Source organism: Anopheles stephensi, chromosome 2 (assembly GCF_013141755.1).
Source record: "Anopheles stephensi strain Indian chromosome 2, UCI_ANSTEP_V1.0, whole genome shotgun sequence".
Taxonomy (NCBI): Eukaryota; Metazoa; Arthropoda; class Insecta; order Diptera; family Culicidae; genus Anopheles; species Anopheles stephensi.
The window spans coordinates 26,924,105-26,945,028 of record NC_050202.1 but is presented as its reverse complement, the minus strand read 5'-3'; the positions used below and the strand labels follow the sequence as shown (position 1 = coordinate 26,945,028).

Sequence of the window (20,924 nt, the reverse complement as noted above, 5' to 3'; positions counted from 1 at the left end):
TTGCTGTTTTTGCTAAAGCAGCTTCAGAATGTTAAGAATGGTGATTCCGAACGAGAGAGAAAACTATTCCTACACAGCTGTTGGGCGTTAATATTCCAACGCAAAGCGTGTGTGTGTGTGTGTGTGATGGTAATGATGACTAATTGCTTCCGAATGTGTCCGCGCGGAAGGGTCCAGATGACAGCTTCTCCACACGCACGCACACAAACGAGCGGCCGTGGAGTGGAAGTGATCGGCTAATTTGCATTAAACAACCATTCGAATGCGTGGGTTGCCTGCCGTCTTGCAATGTGAGCAATTCTGCATCCGATTAGGCCTTAGTAGCCCTTCGGATTACCTTCCCCGGGAAAGGTAGGCCGCGGGATTTCAAAATCGACCTTAACCTGGACCCTCGCACTGCATCGTACTTGTCCCGTTTCGGGCGGTGTGACAGCCTGCTGATTAAGGTTTGGGGCGAAACAAAGCGTGGCGTAAGCACGTGTGTGAGTCAGCAGCGTCGCAGCGTGCGCGGGTGTAAGGAGTAATGCAGCGATCGAAGATGATCAAGATAGAACCCGATCGCGCGAGTAACATGATCGCACAACACACATACACACAGATTTGGACTTTTTTTTGTGTGTTTTTAATAAGCAAACTGTCATGTCTTAGTTCCCTTAAAGCAAAACAAAAACCCCATTCAGGTAGTATCGTTTGCTGTGGGATGATTGAGGGTTGGGTAGGTTTTGAAGGCCAACTACGAACCGAAACCCTGCCCAACAAATGCTAAATGTCCAATTTCATAAATGCCTACTAGCCTAGTGACTCGACTGACAGCGGGCATATTCCTTATCATCGACACCATCGCCACAGTTTCGGGGCGCGTAACGTTTCACCAATTAAATCGTCCCAAGCACGATTTTGCTAGAATTCCTCGCGTTGTCGTCGTCGGACCTCGGGGTCTCGTGTGAAGTCAAAATATTAATCGTCTAATGAAGGAGGTCCACCAATCTGACGGATCTGACCCGGTTCGGTTTTTGTGCTAATCAATTATCATTTGCTTCCTTTGGGTGTCCGCCGAGGCGGGGAAAGAAAAGCACAAGGGACGCGTTAATTGGATAGGAAGATGCGAAATACCTGCCCACAGTTGGGAGTTCAAGTACGTACGAAATATGCGAAATATGCTCCTTTCTCTTTAATGTTTATTTGATCACGTGACCTGTCCCCGGGGGCACACCATGGAAATGTGGAGAGAACCATCAGCCCGAATGCGGGACAGTAAGGTTGGTTGTGCCGTGGATCGTGAGCGTGTGCTCGGGATGTAACACAATCCAGAACCCTTCTTCAGCCACCAAACGCACCTAAACGGAATGCTCGTAAATCATCAACGAGAACGTGCGAGCGAGGGTGTCCAACAGTACTGGAACTCTCCCCACCGATCCACCCAAAAACAACCAGACGCATGCTGAGCACATCATACATATTCGTACGCTCTTTTCAGGTTCACTGTCATAAAACGTGGAATTAGACCAGACCGCGCGAGGTCTCCGAGGGTCCGAGTAAAAGGGCTCTACACCTCCACTTCCTCCTCTACCGGTACTGTACGAATTTTTTGGCTTTCTCTCGGTGTTTGTGCTGCTTATAAAGCGAACAAGCAACCCTCTAGACGGCTGACACACCCTTGCAACCGAAAAAAAAAAATCGGATTAAATGATGCTATCTGGCTGAGGCCATTATTATTGTGAGCGCGGGTGAACTTCATTTAGCCGAACGCGCACCATTCAAGCACACTGAGCACATGATGTCTGGTGTGGAGTTGCTAAAGTTTGCCTCTAACGGTCCCGATAATGTGATGCTTCCACTCATTTAAAAGTGGGTGGTTAATCTCGCGATCAAACGCGATCACATCAGATTCGAGCGCCTCCGTTGAAAGCCGACCACACTCGTCTCGTCCAATGTCGTCCAGAAGGAACGACAGTCAGATTCCTCTCCCCGAAAGGGGAAATAGAAATCGTAATTGAAAAACAAACCTAACTCGAACGGCGCTGCTGGCAGTTTGCCTGGGGTTAAGGTAATTAGTATTTGGTTGAGGAAGCGCAGCACTGAGGCGTGGAGCGATGATTGTTATGTTTCACCGAAAAACCAACCGTTTATTATGCTGACATCCGTGGCAGAAGAACTCACGACGCCCCCCACCTAGATGCATTATCATCAACACCATCTTCGAACCTAATATGTGTTTGTCTAAGGCGAAGTTCTGTTCTGGAACCGGCGAACCTTAACCACCGTCCCACACCAAGCTGCGCGAGTGTCAAAGCCACTGTCTGTGTGCGCACTGCCACGCTGTGGGTTGCATTAAGATTTAATTACCAACTTCACCCACACCCGGGGAATACGAAACCCAACACCCAACATAAACGGTGGTTGCGTGGTACTGACACTCTGCTGCATAATGTGCATAATTTTCTAATGGCCCGTGCGCCATGTGCGGCGTGCTGGGACGGATGAAGGTGTGCCCTAAGGTCAGTGCACCTAGTTGGGGTGTAGGAGGGAATAGTGAGCAGTTTAAGACACTTTTGTGACCTTCGGTTAAAGTTACAAAACTTCAAACGATCGTTCGTTTGAAAGATGGCCGCTGTTTGTGTGGTGGTAATGGACATCGTCAACAGGACCTGTCATTTTATTGTGCTAAACAGAGTCTCACGAAAGCCGCTGGACTCACCTGTGTACACTGAGCGTGGCCAGATCTTTAGTGCCAGTGGGGACTACTATAACAATGATGAAGAGAAGATCTCTTGACACTTAGACATTTGACACTTGTTTGTAGTTGTTCAATCAAACAGTTTCGTCTCCTTTGTTGTGGATCATAGCAACCTCGGGAGTTAGGAATCTAGTAGGCGTTGCTTGTATAGTTATGTAGATGGTTGTATAGATGAATAAAATTAGTCAGTTGTTCTTTTCCACTTGTAAGAGGAAGTACCTTCCAACATCCTTTACTTGTCCCTATCGACCATGGTCATATCGGCCATGTAATGGTGTTCTAGATTTAATGATGCCACGTAGGTGGATGGTCCTTACTTCGGGCCAAAGGTCCGCCTGAGATTTGTGAAGACAGGATTCCCTTTCTCTCTCCCTCTCTCTTTCTCTTCTTGGCCTAACAACCTCTCTTAGGTCATGCTTGCCATTTGACGTTTACTAGACTTACAGGGTTCACCGATAGATAGCATACGGCGAGCATACCTTAGCGGTTCGCGCAAACGTTTAAGATATCTGCGGCCATCGATAGCGATTCGCATGTACAATTAGCGACTGGCCCAAAATGGATAGCGATTCGCGTGCACACTTTAGTGAATGTCAGAATTCGGCGCGGTTTGAAAATATAGGTTTATATGACCCAGGTTGAGGAATCGAGATTGGAAAAAATCGTTTAAATTTCGTTTTTTATGTAATTGGAAAGTTGTTGCGCACAAAAGTGGTGTGAAAATTAATGTTCATGATTATAAAGCATAAATTTATTGATTTTCAGCGTTGGTTAAAAAAATAATAACAAAACTATGTGAAACATGAGAAGAACAGCCATGTGGAGAATTCAAACATGCACAAAATCCGTACAGGTAATGAAAATATTTAGCATATTGGTCCAGCAACCGAAGCGTTCACAGTTTTACCAACTCCAATGTCCTCGTCGATCCAGTTCCGAACATCATTTACGGCTTGCTGCGACAATAGTTTAGATCTGTTGCCACCACGCTTCTTTCCCTCGATTTGCCATTGGGTTTGGTATTTTTTGATGATGCCATGGACAGTCGGTTTTTTCAAATTAAACATTTCGCTAATCGTAGCTGCAGTGGCTCCGTTTTCATACGCCGTTACCACGCGCTCTCTATCTTCGTTGCTGGTAGTTTTTCGGCGGCGAGGTGCTTGCATAGCGCTGCTTGCATTTTCCTCTTGTACAGAGCTTTGGCTGGAATTCATATCTGCAAGCAAAAAGTAAAAAGAACGATGTGTGTCTCAGTTGATTCGCTTCAGCACATACCGCTTTTGAAACTCACAGTATTCTTTCACGGTGCGTTAATAAAACAAATTTACCGACAAGAAAAATGTTCCACGGGCGCACTTCAACAAGCAAGAGCTCCTATCGTAGCCAAACACCTAGAAAACACTCAAATTCAATGAGAATTCTAGTTGTAGCACTTTTTAATTGTGCTGAAATTCGTACCTTTAAAAGGCAATCATCCAAAACCAAAAACAACGAAGGAATGTATAATTAAACCGCAAATGATGCTCTGATTGTTAATCGCTTGGTAAAACTGTGAACGCTTCGGTTGCTGGACCAATATGCTAAATATTTTCATTACCTGAACGGATTTTTTTTCGTGATCGCATCAATTTTGAATTCGTGTATATACATCCATGTTTGAATTCTCCACATGGCTGTTCTTCTCATGTTTCACATAGTTTTGGTATTATTTTTTTAACCAACGCTGAAAATCAATAAATTTATGCTTTATAATCATGAACATTAATTTTCACACCACTTTTGTGCGCAACAACTTTCCAATTACATAAAAAATAAAATTTAAACGATTTTTTTCAAATCTCGACTACTCAACCTGGGTCATATAAACCTACATTTTCAAACCGCGCCGAATTCTGACATTCACTAAAGTGTGCACGCGAATCGCTATCCATTTTGGACCAGTCGCTAATTGTACATGCGAATCGCTATCGATGGCCGCAGATATCTTAAACGTTTGCGCGAACCGCTAAGGTATGCTCGCCGTATGCTATCTATCGGTGAACCCTGTAATGATACCACGTAGTTGGATAGTTCGGTGGCCGAGGCGATAAGGGCACCGGTCCTCACACGGCAGGACCTGGGTTCAAATCCCATCCAGACCAGACTTGCCACCCCGTACGTAGAACTGACTACTTTGCTACGCGTAAAACCAAGTCACAGAAAGCCAGAAATGGCAGGCCGAGATCTCTCGAGGTTCTAGCGATAGTTAAACTACTCCAATCTCATTGTGTAGCTCCAACATTAATATACCTCACTAAAATGATCTTCCCGTCTCGATGAAGATCGCGCAACGATCTCTCAGGCCTTTTTTGTCTGTTTGATGCAAACAGACAGAGACCCGTTCACCTTCGAGAGCAAAGCTCATCTTCCTAACATCTGACGCCCTCGGCGACACGTTACGTTTGTGCCGCGGTTCGTATCGCCCACACCTTCCTGTTTTGCCCAATTCTGATGCTCTGATGGTTTCCTTTTTTCGAGCTGTGAAGATCGTCGGCAAAAGACCACACCACCTCCCCAGCTGACCTCTCGCGCAATCGGATGCACTTTGACGTGTTCCAAACGTGACGCGAGGGAAGAGCACGCGGTGAAGAGCTTCTGTCATAATTCATGCACAACGCCTCCTTCCAGTGTCCATTACGCTTAGTTACGGTTCATCCACCTTCGGGATGATCTTTTATTCGTCCACTTCCCTAACCTACTATCATATCTGCGAGATGATGTGCACCAGATTTCACAAATTGCTCGCCTTTCTACTTCAGGCTCTGCTTTTTTGTGTGTGCAACCGTCACGAATGAAATTTGCGCCACACAAATAGCCCCTAAGTGCTGTTGAATGGTTCCCGGGTTTTTTTTGTGTGTACGGAATTGTTGTACAATCATCCACCAGCCCGGAGAGTTATTTAACCATTTGACCAGGTCGAGAAGACCTCAGCTGGAAGCGCTGTCCATTCTGCATTCTGCTGTCCACCATTTGTGCTTTTAAATGCGTTCTTTGATGAGCTGCCTCTAGCACGGATCGACGGTTAGTAGGTGAAATCCTGGTCATGGCATCGGGCACCCACTCACAAAACTGGACCACAATGAATGGCACGCGCTCGGCCACAAGTGATTGGCAAACAAAGTATTGGATGATGATTGTATGGATTTCCATACCCGAGCAGCTTGACCGGTTCCACTTATCATCATCGTGAACGGTTCATTAATAACCTTCTCTGAGAGTCATCGTGTTGTAGTAGTGCGTTCATTCGGAAGCCCGTCCACGCCGATGTCGCAGCTCTTGGACACTTTCGGCCCATCTGTCAACGGTGTAGCTCGACGCGTACGACAAGGTGTTGCCGTTTTATCTTACCGCCTGTCAGCGGTTGGAGAACGCTAGCCATTCCATTATCTGCGTTGCGCAGTTTCACACACCCGAACGAATGATCCCGCTGATCAACAACGCCCTTCCCCTTGGCATCCCTTATTTGGAGCGTGTGGACGAATATTAATTTGAATTTCATTCAAATTTGCCTAGGTAGGAGTGTTCATGTTCACAATGTGTTGGACATAAACAGCATTGACCTACGAACGAACGGCAAACAGGTAGCCCCACACCCGTGCGAGTCCATTACCACACGCATTGCATACGGGGGGAATTTCGGTGTTTTGTTTTCGAATAAGTCAAATATCGCTGGAAGATGATTAATCATCATGGAAGCGAAAGTGGCTTTACCTAGCTATCCAAATGCGATGATTGACTTTTATTTTACTTCAAGTTCTAGTCGATCTGATTAGTCGATTGCTGTTAAGCGATGTTAGCAATGCTTCACACATCGATCGAGAGCGGGTTTAAATCATCGGCTAATCCTTCGTGAAGGTTAGAGAAGATCGAACCGGAAGACTGTTGAATAGTCGCGTTTAATTCATGCTCAAGCATCATCATCATCTTGCCACACAAAACCACACTATTATCAATATTGAATGTTTATTGTTCTCGCTTGCTGGCCACCGGCATTCCACCGTTTGGGTGGGATTCATCAGTTAGGTCAGTGGTTGGCAATCTCGGCACTACGCGAATACAAGTTAGCCACCTAAAGCGAGGTTTATTCACTCGAATAACTTAAGCGCCATAAGCTTAAGACAGTGATTGTTTAGTTCAACTTATACCTGATATTCATCAAGGGAGTATTTTTAATCAATCTGCTTAAAGGACGGGTCGTTCGGTGTCATTCTCATGAAATGACCAGCCCACCGGAGCCTGGCAAGTCTAAAGTGCGGCACGATGGTGAGATCATCGTACAGCTCGCAGAGCTCGCCATTGTCCTTCTACACATACGGGGCCAACTATCCTTCTGAGCATCTTCCTCTCGAACGCGGCTATGAGGGATTATGTCAGTCAGTTCTGGACTGAGTCCATGTCTCAGAGGCGTATGTGAGTACTGAGACTGTAAATGCTCTGTACAGTTCGAGCTTCGTCCGTCGTGACATGTATTTTAAGTGAAGAAGTGTCCTCACGCTATGACTGGTTGATTGCCAGCACCCTTGTGCTGACAACATCAATGTTGTTGTCGGCGTTGACTTTTGACCCCAGATTGGTGAAGATTCTAGGGCGGTCCGGTGGCCGGCCAAGGTGATAGCTGCGACTCTCTTAACAAGGACGTACCAGGGTTCAAGTCCCATCCAGACCGCTTTCCCGTACGCAGCTGACTGACTATTCAGCTGCGGATAAAATCAAGTCACGGAAAGCCAGAATTGGCAGGTCAAGGACCCCACTCGAGGTTGTTGTAGAGGCCACGTATGAGGTGAAGTTTTGGGCGGCATCAAAAGTTTGGTCACCTATCTGTATATCACCTCTGAGTAAATCAGTGTTATTTAGCAGAGCCGCTGGTGGTGCAACCATCATCTAGGGTTTCACCTCTTTAATCTCCAATCCACGAGGTTTAGTGCCGTTCACTCGAACCTTTGGCAAGCTTCTGCTCTATAGGAGAGTCTCAAAACAAATGGTGTCTACATCATCAGCGAATCATCAGCAGGCTCTGAATTGAATTGATAAAAGATGGCTCCCGAAGTTGGCCAGTGTTCATATGTTACTGCAGAAGCTATATTCTGACGTCGTAATACAACTGAAATTGGCTACAAGTCGATCCTTCTAGATTCTTTATTGTGCCTTTATGGACAAGTCAAGAATATTACTATTTCAGGCTTCAGTTTTTCTTATAATTAAGAACATTATATTCTACGAGATACAGGGCAAACGATCGCACTAGGAAAGATACCTCTATGGTGGTGGAATATTAAAATCAGGAACATCCAAATGACTGCTGCAATTATTTGAATCAATTTTTCTATCGATTCCTTATCCCAAGAGATCAGCCCATTCTAACGCTAACCTACCCGCTCTGTCGACCACTGGAATTATTCGACCCACTCAGAACACGCTGCCTTATCTCGCACACCATTCGCTCTCCCGTGAAGAAGTTGTTCGACGCTGTTGGTCTAATCAAAGCAAATCGACTCCACACATCGATTTCCCCCGGGGCGTACAGAACAGGGGAACACACGTTTGTGCATAACTCGATAACCTTTTCAGCCTTTACTTCCGTAGTAGAACGAACGCAAGACGCGCAGACCACACGTCGCCGATTATGATGGAGGGATTAGAGAGCTGGTGACCCGTGACCATAACCTAGCGGGACATTCGCATAATGTGTGATGATATCATATAGTTCCAATGCATCTGCAACCGATCATGCATGTTGAGCACGATCGGCACAAGCGGTCACTTGCTTAGCAACACTTGCTGCTGCGCACACACGCCCGTGCGGCAAACAACCACCATGCACCGCGAACCGGCGGTGTATGGACACACTTCCTATTTATAATTCTGCACGTTGTGTTCGATTTCGCGAAAATACCCTTTTTGCTACACCTCCTCCTACTGCGGCCCTATAAGCTGCCATTGTGATCGCAAGTGCAAGTGGTTTGTGACCCCCTCCCCTCCGTGTTAGACTATATTTTACATACGAGTCATCCGATCGCGAAGAAAGAGCGTTGATGCGATAACGGATAGATCGCTTTTTTTTTCTTCTGTTTTCTTCCCATCCCGCAGTTTCCCTTGCCTCGTGTGTTGTGTTTATATCTCGTCGCGTTTTACGATCGAGTTTGTGTGCCAATCGGTCGGGAACGTGTCTTAAAATAAAACGCCAAGTTAACGATCGTCACCCCAAGGAAGGGCAGATCGGATGGAATGGTACGGTGGGGAGCGCGCAAGCTTGCTGGTGTGTTTGGTTTGGTGTCCGGTGACCATCGACATCGATGACATCATGTCCCCGCGCTCGCTAGTAGCGAGTGATGATGCATAGGATCTTGAGAGAGTTAGATGGTGAGACTCGGCGAGAAGTTGGAAAGTAAGCCACTGTCGGAAGGCTTTCCTGTCTGAACTGGAGCTGCAAAAAATCCTGCCCAAGGTCAATTTTTTTTGTTATGCTGTGCTCTTCCAGCCCCATTCGCGGTTGTCTCTGGAACCATGGTTTTATGGTTTGCGGTTCCCCGGTGCGGTATGATTTATGGTCCAAAAAATGGTCCCCTTTTCTCGCAAAACCCTAATCCGTTTTTTTGAGGGCTCATAAAATGAGAGCTACAGCTATCTCCCAATCATGGAAGATCTTCTACGAAGGTTTGCTGCACTTCGGTGGGACCTCTCTTATTTATGTGTCCTCCGCTCCATCGAAGCAAGCGTGGTATTTTAATGGCGGTTTGTTTTTTGGGTGTTGGTTTGCGGAGAGTTATTTTCAGTGAGTCACCCAATTCTCAAGCTCTAGCAGTTGGGTAAACTGTTAAATTCCATCGAATTAAAATTAGACGTCAGTTCGAATTTTTCAGTGACACTTTCGATGACAAATTAAAATGTTTTTCAAACATTACGGTCGCATTCCGGGCGGGATCCGATCGGTGCACTAATCGTGCGGGATAAGCAGACCCTAAATAGCTGCTGATGTAACTGCTCCCCGTTCGTTAGTAACTCCATAAATGTGCCAGCTTTATCCCCAAAATGTACACAACTTCCTGCATCCAAGCGCGGCGGCTCCAAATACGTTTCGGACGCGAATGTGATCGTGAAGCTTGGGCGCACGCATCTCAAGCAGCGAGTCAAGAACCGCCCGACTCAGGACGTTCTGTTGCTCGCGATCGTAAATTACGGGTGACGGTTTGGCTGTTTTCGGCTGCCTGACTCCTCCGGGGCACGTTCGTTTCGTGTGGTGAGGGCGGAAATTTGGTCGGTTGTAAAATGCCGTGTGGCGTTGTCGAACATTGAGTTGTTTGGTAAGTTACTCCCCGTCCGCCGTACCGTTAATCGCATTAAATTCCTTTTAAAGAAGCGTACGCCTCGATGGGCACGTACCGGAGTGGAGGGTGGTTTGGCTTTCGGGTACTTAACGCGGGACGCTAGGAGGAGGTCACGATCTACGATCAGTTTTGTATCGATATCTCGCGGTCCCTTCACTGTGACCGATCGGTGTCCGATTAATATGCTACCGTCGCGAACAGTTTTTGCCTGACAGCTTCTTCGAATGGAAGAAAAGAAACAAACGCAGCGATGCGCCTAAGCTAGTGTTACAGGGGTTTTGGTGGCGTTTTATGATTTTCCGGTTGCATATGTGGTTATATCAGAAGTAAGGAACTATGGCCCATTTGGAATTGTTGGAATACACTTGTGGAACGACTCAGTTATATGATGTCATTCTCATGATATGCCCAGATCACCTAGCTTTATAATAGTTGCATCCTTATTCTCATTAGCTATTTCCATATACAAATCTATCTGGCTATTCTAGACTTGATTTAACCCATAGTTGGATAGTCAGTCCCCACTAAGGGGGATCGGTTCCGGATGGAATTTTGATCCTCAATCCTGCCGCTTTAGGTTAGGTTAGGAGATTGTGCTTTAGTATTCTGCAAAGTAGGATTCAGATATTAGACCAAGTGCATGCTTTTACTGCTTAGAGCACTGGTTCCAGTTAAAGGGCGCCAGAGAGCAGATGGTTCTGAGTTCGTGATCCTTAGAATGTTGTAGTATAGTTCTACAATAATCTCTTCTTCTTCTCTCCTTGGCACTACAACCATGAAAGGGCTCGGCCTGCCATTTCTAGACTTAATCATACTACGCCGTTGGGTAGTCATTGCTTACTACGGAGGAACAGTGCTGGATGGGATTTGAACACCGATCTTGCCATAAGAAAATGGCTACCATCGAGCCGCCCCTTTACTATTATTATTATTATTATTATTATTATTATATTTCTAGCCAATGGTAGGGTTAAAGTTGAGTTTTTTCATAATCATTAACATCCCTTTTTCTGCACTTAAAATTGATGCCAACAATTGACGGTTAATAGAGGGTGATCGTGGCGACAGTGACACCGCTGTTAACAAGATAAGGGTGGGGATCAAATCTTATCCGGACCCTTTTCTGATATCATTTATTTATCAAGCCTCTATTCATTGGATCTTTGAGACCTTCTTCACCTCTTTTAGTACTTTCCGGACCTCGGTAGTGACTATGTCTGACAATCCAACTACGTTAGATTATTAAGCCAATATGTAGGTATGTGCTAGCAGGTCGTTAAATCAAGAAAGAAAACTTAATTTTTCAGTATTTAACAGCACTGACTGTAATAATCCTGTAACTAATCGGCCCAACTAACTTAAAGAAGTTTAAAACCGAAGACCTGTTTAATCAGTTTTTTAGCTAATCGGTACGACATCTAATAGAAACTTGTAACCGAGAGCTGCCACTTCCTGAATCACGTTATTAGTCATCGAGTAAATATTGCAATTGTTTCTAAATCTAGCTTTAAATATTAGTTCTAACAGTAAGTTACGAAAATTTTATACAAAATCAACAATTTACTATGGCCCGATGCTATTGCAAAATCGTTATTTCTTGCTGGAGCTCAACAAACTAGAGGGGGCCATGGCCCTTGACTATTGATCAAGCATCCTTTAAAGTTTTCCAATGTTTTGTAGACCAGGACTCGCAGGATTGACTTTCAAGTTACGGATAAAATCAAGCCACAGAAAGCCAAAATAGACCTCTCGAGATTGTAGAACCACGTAAGAATAGGAATGTTTTTAAGACTAACGTCAGCAATCAAATTCAATATTCAGATTTTCTGACTGTCCCTCGCTATTCTGCATCAAACACCTATGGAAAAGAACGCAACAGCGTAAGAAACCCCTGCAGCCAGTAGGACCCTTCGATTGTATGGTAATTTGAGAAGCGAAATTTCCTTCCCCAGGCAAGAATGTGCCCATATCGCCATTCTTCTTTCTGCCATCGAAATTGTCATCGTATGAAATCAACCGAATTCCACCAAACGTATGACGCGCGGTGCTTTGGGTGGGTGTGTAGAATGAAATCATGCTCACACAGTTAACCTCACACAGTCATTCGGTAGGGGAAAAGGTGAATACGTGATGATGACGGTGATGATGTAATTGCGAGCCGGTGGTGGGAGAACGATGACCAACCAATTCCCATTCGCTGTGATGCCTTTTATTTACCTTTTTAAACTTCCATTATTCTCTTGGCCATTCTTGCCCGCTGTACGTTTGCATCATTTGTGCCAGCTTATCTGACACGATGTATCAAGAATGGCGAGGCACTTTCTACCGAACCTTCCGTGCCTTCTAATCCATTAGCTCAGTAAACAACGGGTGCTCATCGGGAGGCACGCTTTGTTGACGGATTTAGACTCTCAAATTGGGAATCTGTCGGCTGGGAGTTTTCTCGTTTAGTGCTGTTGTTCTACCAATTCCAGCCAGCCAAATCCATCGGGGGCAGACGATCAATCTATCGCTACCGGCAGCATACATACATATGACCTGGTTTTCAAACGTGCTCGTAAAGTATCGAGCTCGTGAGCAATAAAAGTTGGAAAACGGTACGGTAGGTTGGCTACCGGTCGGGAATGTAAGGGCGAGTCGCGTATGCAGCCAAGCATTAGAAAAACTCGCTCGCCTGCATAAACACACACACCGCTCGAAGTTTACGGGTTCTCGCTTCCCAAAAACACACCCATTCCGAACCGAAACTCCAGCTGGAGGAAAACCCCTCCAGAGTGTGCACACATGCACAGAGACACCTACTTTATGCGCCATACCCACCAACGCCGGATAACCTTTTGCTCCTCAATGATTTGCGCCCCATTTGTTGCGCGCTTAGGGCAGCATGAGCTGGAACACTCCTCCGCTCCGTGTGGGGGACCCCTTTAATTGATTGCAGTGTCACGTGACATCATTCACCCGGGCCTGTCCTTAAACTGCCAATAAAGTAAGTAAGAAGTTGTCATGTGCATTCATTGCCCACGATGCAGCAGGAAAAGTGGGCAACCTCATCGCTTTACTGTCGGGGAAATGCATCACACTGGAAGCCGTTCGGAAGGGAAGGCACAACTCTTGCACGTTTCTTGCACGTTTTTCCTGCACTTGCGATTGTGTAAATATTTACCCCAGAGCTACCGGTACCGTGTATACTCGTGCACACAGCGCGAAGGAGAGTAGTGGATGTGTTTTTCATTTCGTTTTTTGGGGGGTAGTCGGAGTGGTAGTAATTCGAGTTCGGAAGCACCTTCGACTGTGGGGAGCAACAACGAAAAAAAAGGGGAGCAAATTGTGCAACAAAACGCGCGTGTGTCGGAAGTGTGTCAGTGCTGTCTGGTCTGGAGGTGTAAACAACCGAAGCAATTTTTCCCGGCAAGTTTCCTCATCGAGAATGAAGAGGATGATGCAGGCCCGCGGACACGTGCAGGTGTAAATGGACATCCTGTGTGCGATGGACGGACGATCCCATCTGTGGCATGAATTTCCGGAGATCGAACAACAATATAATAGTGATGGGAAAAATTGGTTGCCAGTGAGAATTCAAAGCTTTTAATCCCAATCCAAATAAGGATCCGAATCTCCGATCTATATATCTTTGCTCAACTGGCCAACTCCAGCTTAAACGTGGAGTCTTGGTTCAGATGGAGTTGGTCAGTGAATGATGAAAGCAAACAATAGCCATCCATTCCCTATCAAATCTCAATCAAAACCCAAGCGAATCCTAATTGTATCTTAATCAAACCCCATTCTAATCAAATCCCAATCGGATTTGGATCGATAACGGATCCTTCCTCTTCTTCTTTCTTGGCTTACACGGCTTAAAGATTTGGCCTGGTGTCCGATCCGTTTCCAGGAAACAAGATCCATGGCTGCACTCCTACAACCCCGGCTGCATCCGATCTCTCTCAGATCTGACTCCCCTTGATCCAACCAACGAGTGCTATTGAATCCGAATCGGATTTGGATCCTTGTCGAATCTGAATTGGATTCGAATCCATCATATAGGATCCTATTAGATTCGAATCATTTTAGGGATTGGATCTTCGAATCTTGGGGGGCTGGGAGGGGGCTGGATGAGGCGCCCCAGAAATGGCAGGCATGATCTGTAAGGGTTTGTTAGGGAGAGAAGATAGAGAGAGATCTTTGAATCTTCTGGATGCCGAATCTCTCACTATAACAAAATAAGTCCTCCGGGGTACATGACTGGACTCCTCCACCCTCGGCTGCATCCGATCTCTCTCAGTTCTGACTCCTCTTGATCCAGCCAACGAGCCTTACTGAATTGGATCTTTGAATCTTGGGGATGGAGGGAGCAAGATGAGGAGCTCTAGAAATGGCAGGCATGATCTGTAAGGGGCCGTTAGGCACAGAAGATAGAGAGAGATCTTTGAATCTTCTAAATCCCGAATCTCTCACTATTACAATATAAATCCTCCAGGCTACATGAGTGGACTCCTCCAACCCCGGCTGCATCCAATCTCTCTCAGATCTGACTCTCCTTGATCCAGCCAACGATCCTTACTTAATCCGACTCGGATCTTCATCTTAAACGACTCCTCTTGATCCAGCCAACGAGCCCTATTGAATCCGAATCGGATTCGGATCCTGGTCGAATCTGAATTGGATTAGAATCCATCATATAAGATCCTATCAGATTCGAATCTGTTTAGGGATTGGATCTTTGAATCTTGGGGGATTAGGAAGGGGCTTGATGAGGCGTCCCAGAAATGGCAGGCATGATCTGTAAGGGGTCGTTAGGTTAAAAAATACAGAGAGAGATCTTTGAATCTTCTGAATCCCGAATCTTCCAATAGTACAGCATAATAGTAGTTCTTCAGGGCGTGAAACAGTTTCTACGCCTTCTAGATCATCTTAAATTCGCTTATCCCTCTTGCAATCTCTTCTTTTCCTATAAACCAACTAATCATAGCCGTGTTCTAAATTTTCCTAAAGTTTGAATCGCTTACTCGAAAACAACCCCCAGCTCGAATGCTTCCACTGACATGAAACTATAAGCATGAAACACTCGAATGAGAAGCTGAAGTGTGTTTAATTCAATCTTCTCGCTACCTCGATATAATCGATGAGTATCGACACCTCGCAATTGCCTATTAATAACTGCAAACCCCCATCCTTATCACACATCAATGAGCATCCCATTGAACTCGGCTCGGCTTTAAAAGCAACCAGCCAACCAACCGACACTTCACTTCCCATCATCACTCGCGGAGATAGCCGCCCGAGGGTAATCGGTTTTCCATTTCCAGAGGGCGTCATTAAATAATGCGTGTAAACGAGCGTATCGTGCCAACGGGGGGCGTATATAAGGGGATTGGCGGAAAAAGCATTTATCTCGCCCGGCGAGAGTTAACCGGTTAAGCTTATTGGTCGTTCCCGGGTGTTTTACGTATGATGAAGTAGCTGTTCGTACTTGACACTCTTTTCTCGCCAATGTCCAACGATTAGCCAGGAATTAGTCATTGCTGGGGAAATTATTTTTAATCCACTGCCACGCATATATCGCGCGTCACGTTCTTCTAAAAATATCTCCACCCCTCCATTTTATCTATAGGTCTTACCTCCAAAAACCAAACCCAACCTCCCGATCCCGGGCCGGTGGAAAAGCGACTTTAAAATATTGAACGTACAATATACGTACAACCTTACCAAGGCGACTAATTAGGGCCACAAGGGCCCCGCCCCGTGTAGCAGAAGATCCCGCACAGCGCGAGAAATGATCCGTTTACGAACCTTAAAAAACCTCCCATCCCAGTGCGGTTCGCACCGCCAATTGATCATCGACCAGATGGGCGCGCACTGCGTAACGATGGGTGATGCGAGTGTTTGTGTGTGTGTGTTTATGTGTTTTTCTCTAATGTTGAGAAAACATACACCATTCCGGGAGTATGTTGTTGCGTCGTCACTGCGAACACAGAGATAGTTTCTCCACCAAACGACGACGCGGCACCGGCTATTTATATCTCCCAAAAATCTGTAAGTGGGCAGCTGGTTGGTCCGATTCATTCGAAGGCACCGCCGCCGGGTATCCATTACGTCCCGCGGATCGAGTCGTCATGGAAGCGCCACCATTGTTGGCCATTCCGCTGAGCTGCCCGTCTCAGAAATTCCATGTCAACCGGGTGTCAAAAATAGGGCCGCTCATTCCATTCCGATGGTGTCATGGCACCTTCTGCGCGAGATTGTTTTTCCATTAGCAGACAATGTTGATGATGACTGCTGCTATTACTACTGCGACCACCACTGCCACTTCTACGCTAGGTCAATCCTGTTGACAGGTACACTCCAGACCCAGACAAACCATTAAAGCCGCCACAAAAAAAAAAATCTAGACCACTGCTCTCACGTGACAATGTCCGCTCCCTGCAGAACAGTAGGGAGTAGTTCCGGTGAACATTTTTATTTACATTCTGATTTCCCCTCGTACCGTGTTTCGCTTTCAGTGATTGGACACCGGCAAGGACATCACCCCATCGGACCCAATTTTACTACCCCGAGCTGAGGACGGTTTTATTAGATTACCGCGTCTAGAGTGACACATCGTTAACAACAACATCAACACGGCGGTAAGGAAAGACCAGCCGTGAAAGACGTCCCGCGTGGGAAGCAAATGATGGCCCTGGAACACCGACAGCACCACCGTGATCATCAGTGAACCAGCCGTGTTTAATGCACTACCAGCGCTACCGGAAGCAGCTAGCAAAAGATTAATTAAAAACAAAACAGTGTGAGAACAAGCGAGCGAGAAACGAACTAGGGACACTCTTTTAAGGTGTGCCTGTGCTAGATAGTGGTGCTTACTGGGTCAGGAAAAACGGGGGATCAACTAAGCACTAAAGATGGGTGCGCCACCAGCAAAGAAGCCGCTGGTAAACAGGAATCTAATATCCTTGAAAATTGTGCTCTTCCTGTTCTACGGAGGTAAGTTGGTGTTGGTGGCAAATTCGGTAAGCGGCGTATGGCAACTAATGGGGTGGGTTGTTGTTGTTATCCTTCCTGCACGCTCATTTGTAGCCCTCGGATGTCTCCATCCGTACATCCAGAAGCACATGACGCTGACCGGATTGAACTACTACGAGTCGCAGCTGGTGACGTTGATTGCACCGCTGGTAGCAATACTGGGCCCGCTGATCATTGCCCCGCTGGTGGATCGGTTGGCCGGACGGGCCGGCGCTTCGTTCGGTAAGCGTTTGCGCTTGCTGGCTGCCCTCTGCATGATGCTTTCCGTCGTGCTCTACTCTGTGCTGTTCTTTGTCGTTCCGCGGGTGGAGCGGCAGGAATCGAGCCGCTCGGAGGTGAGCTTCGCCTGCGACTATGACGGTGCCATCATCTTCCAGCAACGGTGCAGTGAGGAACGCACCTGCTATCAGTGGAAACGCGAGAAGGTACGTCTAGCTTCCCCGTGGCTACACCTGCACCGAGTACTAATACTTTTCCCATGTGTCATTGCAGATTGGCCACCTGACGCTTACGAACTGTTCCTACACCTGCCAGAAGCCGGTCGAGTTCGAAAACCTTAACCACCCGTACACGAAGGGGCTGATTCTGCCTTCGTCCACCGAAAGCTCGCTCGAGGATGAGGATTACGATCTGAACGATGATCCGCTGCCCGCGCCGGAGAACATCAGACAGGAGCCGAAAGTACAGGTCGACAACACACCGATCCCCGTACCGCACATCTGCGAGCACAAGGGCGATCCGGAGAAGGAGCTGTGCCATGCGTACACCTCGGCGGCAGAATCGCTGAAGCTGGCAACGGTGCTGCGCAGCGCGGTAAACGAAGAGAACGAAACGCACAGTGCCGAGTGGTGCCGTTATCCGCTGGACGGGTTCTCCTGTGACATCCCGGAGAAGCAGATCACCTGGATGAAGCTGCTGACCAACTCGTCCAACTGCACGCCGAAGGTTGAGTGTGAGGTGCACAACCCGTACGATGACGAGGAGAGCGTACTTTCGGAGAGTGTTTGCATGAGGGTAAGTGGCCGGGTCGAAGCGGGTGATGCACACCGGAAGCTAATTCGTCGTTTGTTCTGTCCCCCCCCCCCTCGGTTGTAGATTGTCGGAGATCCTGAGGTGACCTTTTGGGCGTATCTCGCCCTGCGTTCGTTCGGAGATGCGTTCCTGCTCGCCGTTATTGTACTGCTGAATGCGGCCACCATTATCGCAACACGGGAAACGTCTACCGGTCGTGGTGACTTCGGCCGGCAGATTGTTTGGGGTGCGATCGGGTGGGCCGTTTCGTACTTTGCCCTTGGATGGTTCTTGGAGACGTACTACGGATACGTTGGGTTGGCTTTGTTGGCCGCGCTGGTGCTGCTGGTATCGTCCGGAATGCCACTCACACCGCCCGAGATGTGGTGGCACACCAAGTGTGGCATGGTCGCTATTCCGATGTCCGCCATTCGTCGGTACGGTCCCGAGTCGGCCGGACTCTGCCTGGTGACGCTCGTCCTCGGCACATTCTGGGCCGTGCTTGACAACTACGAAGGGGTGCTGGTGAAGACGTACGACATTCATCCACCGGCGGACGCTTACTACGGTGAAGTTTGGAGCGCGTTGGTCGTGCTCGGCGCACTGCTCACCATCCCGGCCCTGTGGTACGCGGAGAAGATTGTGGATTTCTGCGGTCACTCCAACATCCTGATCACCGCCATTACCACCTTCATCTTCCGCTTTTCACTGCTCGCCACAACGGAGGTCGCCTGGTGGCGTGTGATTATCGATTTCCTCTACCCCGTCACGCTCGGGCTCACCTGGCTGACGATCGTGTTCTACATGCGGCACATTATGCCTCGCCGCATCATCACCACCGGCCAGGCGCTGCCCGTCATCTTCCACTTCTGTCTTGGTCGCTTTCTCGGTGCGCTGATCGGCATGTGGACAAACGTTGATGATCTGATCGTTACCTTCCAGGCGCTGGCGATCAGCGCCTGTATCATCTCCGTGCTGTATTTCCTGCTGTACCATCTCGTACTTGCACCGCGCTGTGCCGCCCGGCTGCATCACGAACCGTCGGCATCTGCCCTGAACATTACGGCACCGGAGACGGGCAATGGAAATGCCCAGCAGCAGCAGCAGCAGACGCCACCCGTCCAGACGAATGGTAGCTACCAACCGCTCCGGATCTATCATAACTACCGCGGACGGAAGGGACACTTCCGCTACTAATCTGCTGCTGGTAGCAGCTGCTAAAAAAATGGCTCCGAGCTTTACTAGTCCTGTTTAGACTACTGTTAGACCACCCGGGGTCCCGCGGTGGGCGTTCGCTAGCCGATACAAAACCACAAGGCTCTCGTTCTCGATGGGGTGCTTCGCAAGGTCCTGGAGGCTGTTACGAGAATTGTTAAAGAGAGAGAGAGAGAGAGAGATTTCCGCTCCTAGACGAACTTGGTACCAAAAAACGCGATCTAAAATTTAAATCCAAAAGCACACTCTAAGGGTGGCCTAAGTTATTATCACTCATCCGTTTGCTGGGCTCGTTTCGTAAGGAAGAGTCACTTCAGGCAAACTCTATTGGTTTTTCTAAGAGAAGGTAAGCTCCTTCGATGGTTCAGCTTGAGCCCACCACTTTCGGCCTCGTTACAGTGCAAACCGATTGCGGAAGTTTTCAGTTTTAGTGTTTTAGTTTAAGCATACACTACAAAGCAAAGTCATTCGTCTGGCGTCCCGGTGTACACCGTGAGTGTTCGATAGTTGGTTAAGATACTTTCCTTCATTTTGCTCTCTTCTCCCTCTTTCCTGTCCAATGCTCTAGCGGCGTATTTAGTTTTTATCTTTTTAGAATTACTAACGAAACGAACAGCTCATTTGTAGACAATCATCCCTGCGAACACATCTGGCGACCGTTTTTCCTTTTCATCGCATTAACAATCGCCTCGTCTGCCATTCTCATCCTTACTCTATAATGTAATGCAAGACCAGTACCAGAGTTCGATTAACGATACCCGCCCAGAAACAACAGAAAAAAGAAATATACGACTCTCTGTGGAGTACCTGCTGGAGAGAGGGACAACCGACCGAGCATGATCAACACAAAGAGATACAATCTTTACGCTACCTATTTACACGCGCCTTACCCTACAGAATGCAACATCAAAAGCATGCGCCTTAACTGTGCCGGAAGTCAGCACCATCCTCGCGGTCGAAGATAACAGTTAATCGCTTCAAAAGTGATAGAGACACGCGCACGCGCCTGCCTTTGCTCGCCTGCCTTACCCTTCGGCACATGACGCATCGTTCAATTGGTCAACTCCCTACACTACTGTGTGTATGGTTACAAGATAACAGCAAAACTACTTTATATTTGTAAATAAAGTTAAGCAATAATTGGAGGAGGGTGTGATGATAGATGCCAACCTCATCCGAAAATACAACACATATTCTTCTCATCAGCTTTTTACAGGCAAATTAATGAATTTATCCGAGTTTACTGTATTATTACTATTATTATTATTATTATTATTATTATTTATTTCTTATTGTCCGCCAATGATGGTTTAACAATTCTCTTTAACACTTAAAGGAAAAGCGAGGATGACAGTAGGATTAGGTGGAAAGGAAAGAGGCTTCACAGCGGTACATTATAGTCGAACAGGTGATAGCACTAATTAAATGCCGATAAAGCACGTAGCAGAGGATCGTTCGAACCGTAGCGGGTGTGGCGGGATGGAATATAAAGGGGAGGTCTATCGCGGAGGCGACGGGAAGGAGCATAAAGAGGGATGGTAGACAGGAGGGCAGGGACATCAAGTTCGTTTAACAGGAGACTT

At 47.1% G+C, this 20,924-nt stretch overlaps 1 protein-coding gene across 2 annotated transcripts in view; it reads left to right on the top strand.

Moving 5' to 3' along the window:
* The window catches only part of LOC118505976, a 31,125-nt gene extending 10,638 nt beyond the window's left edge, over positions 1–20,487 (top strand). For both annotated transcript variants that reach the window (XM_036042529.1, XM_036042530.1), the window contains exons 3-6: positions 16,599–17,076; positions 17,170–17,540; positions 17,608–18,129; positions 18,211–20,487. In XM_036042529.1, coding sequence (XP_035898422.1) covers positions 16,995–17,076; positions 17,170–17,540; positions 17,608–18,129; positions 18,211–19,323 — 2,088 coding nt within the window. In that variant the 5' untranslated portion in view covers positions 16,599–16,994 and the 3' untranslated portion in view covers positions 19,324–20,487. The remainder of the gene's footprint in view (positions 1–16,598; positions 17,077–17,169; positions 17,541–17,607; positions 18,130–18,210) is intronic.
* Positions 20,488–20,924: the final 437 nt, after the last annotated feature.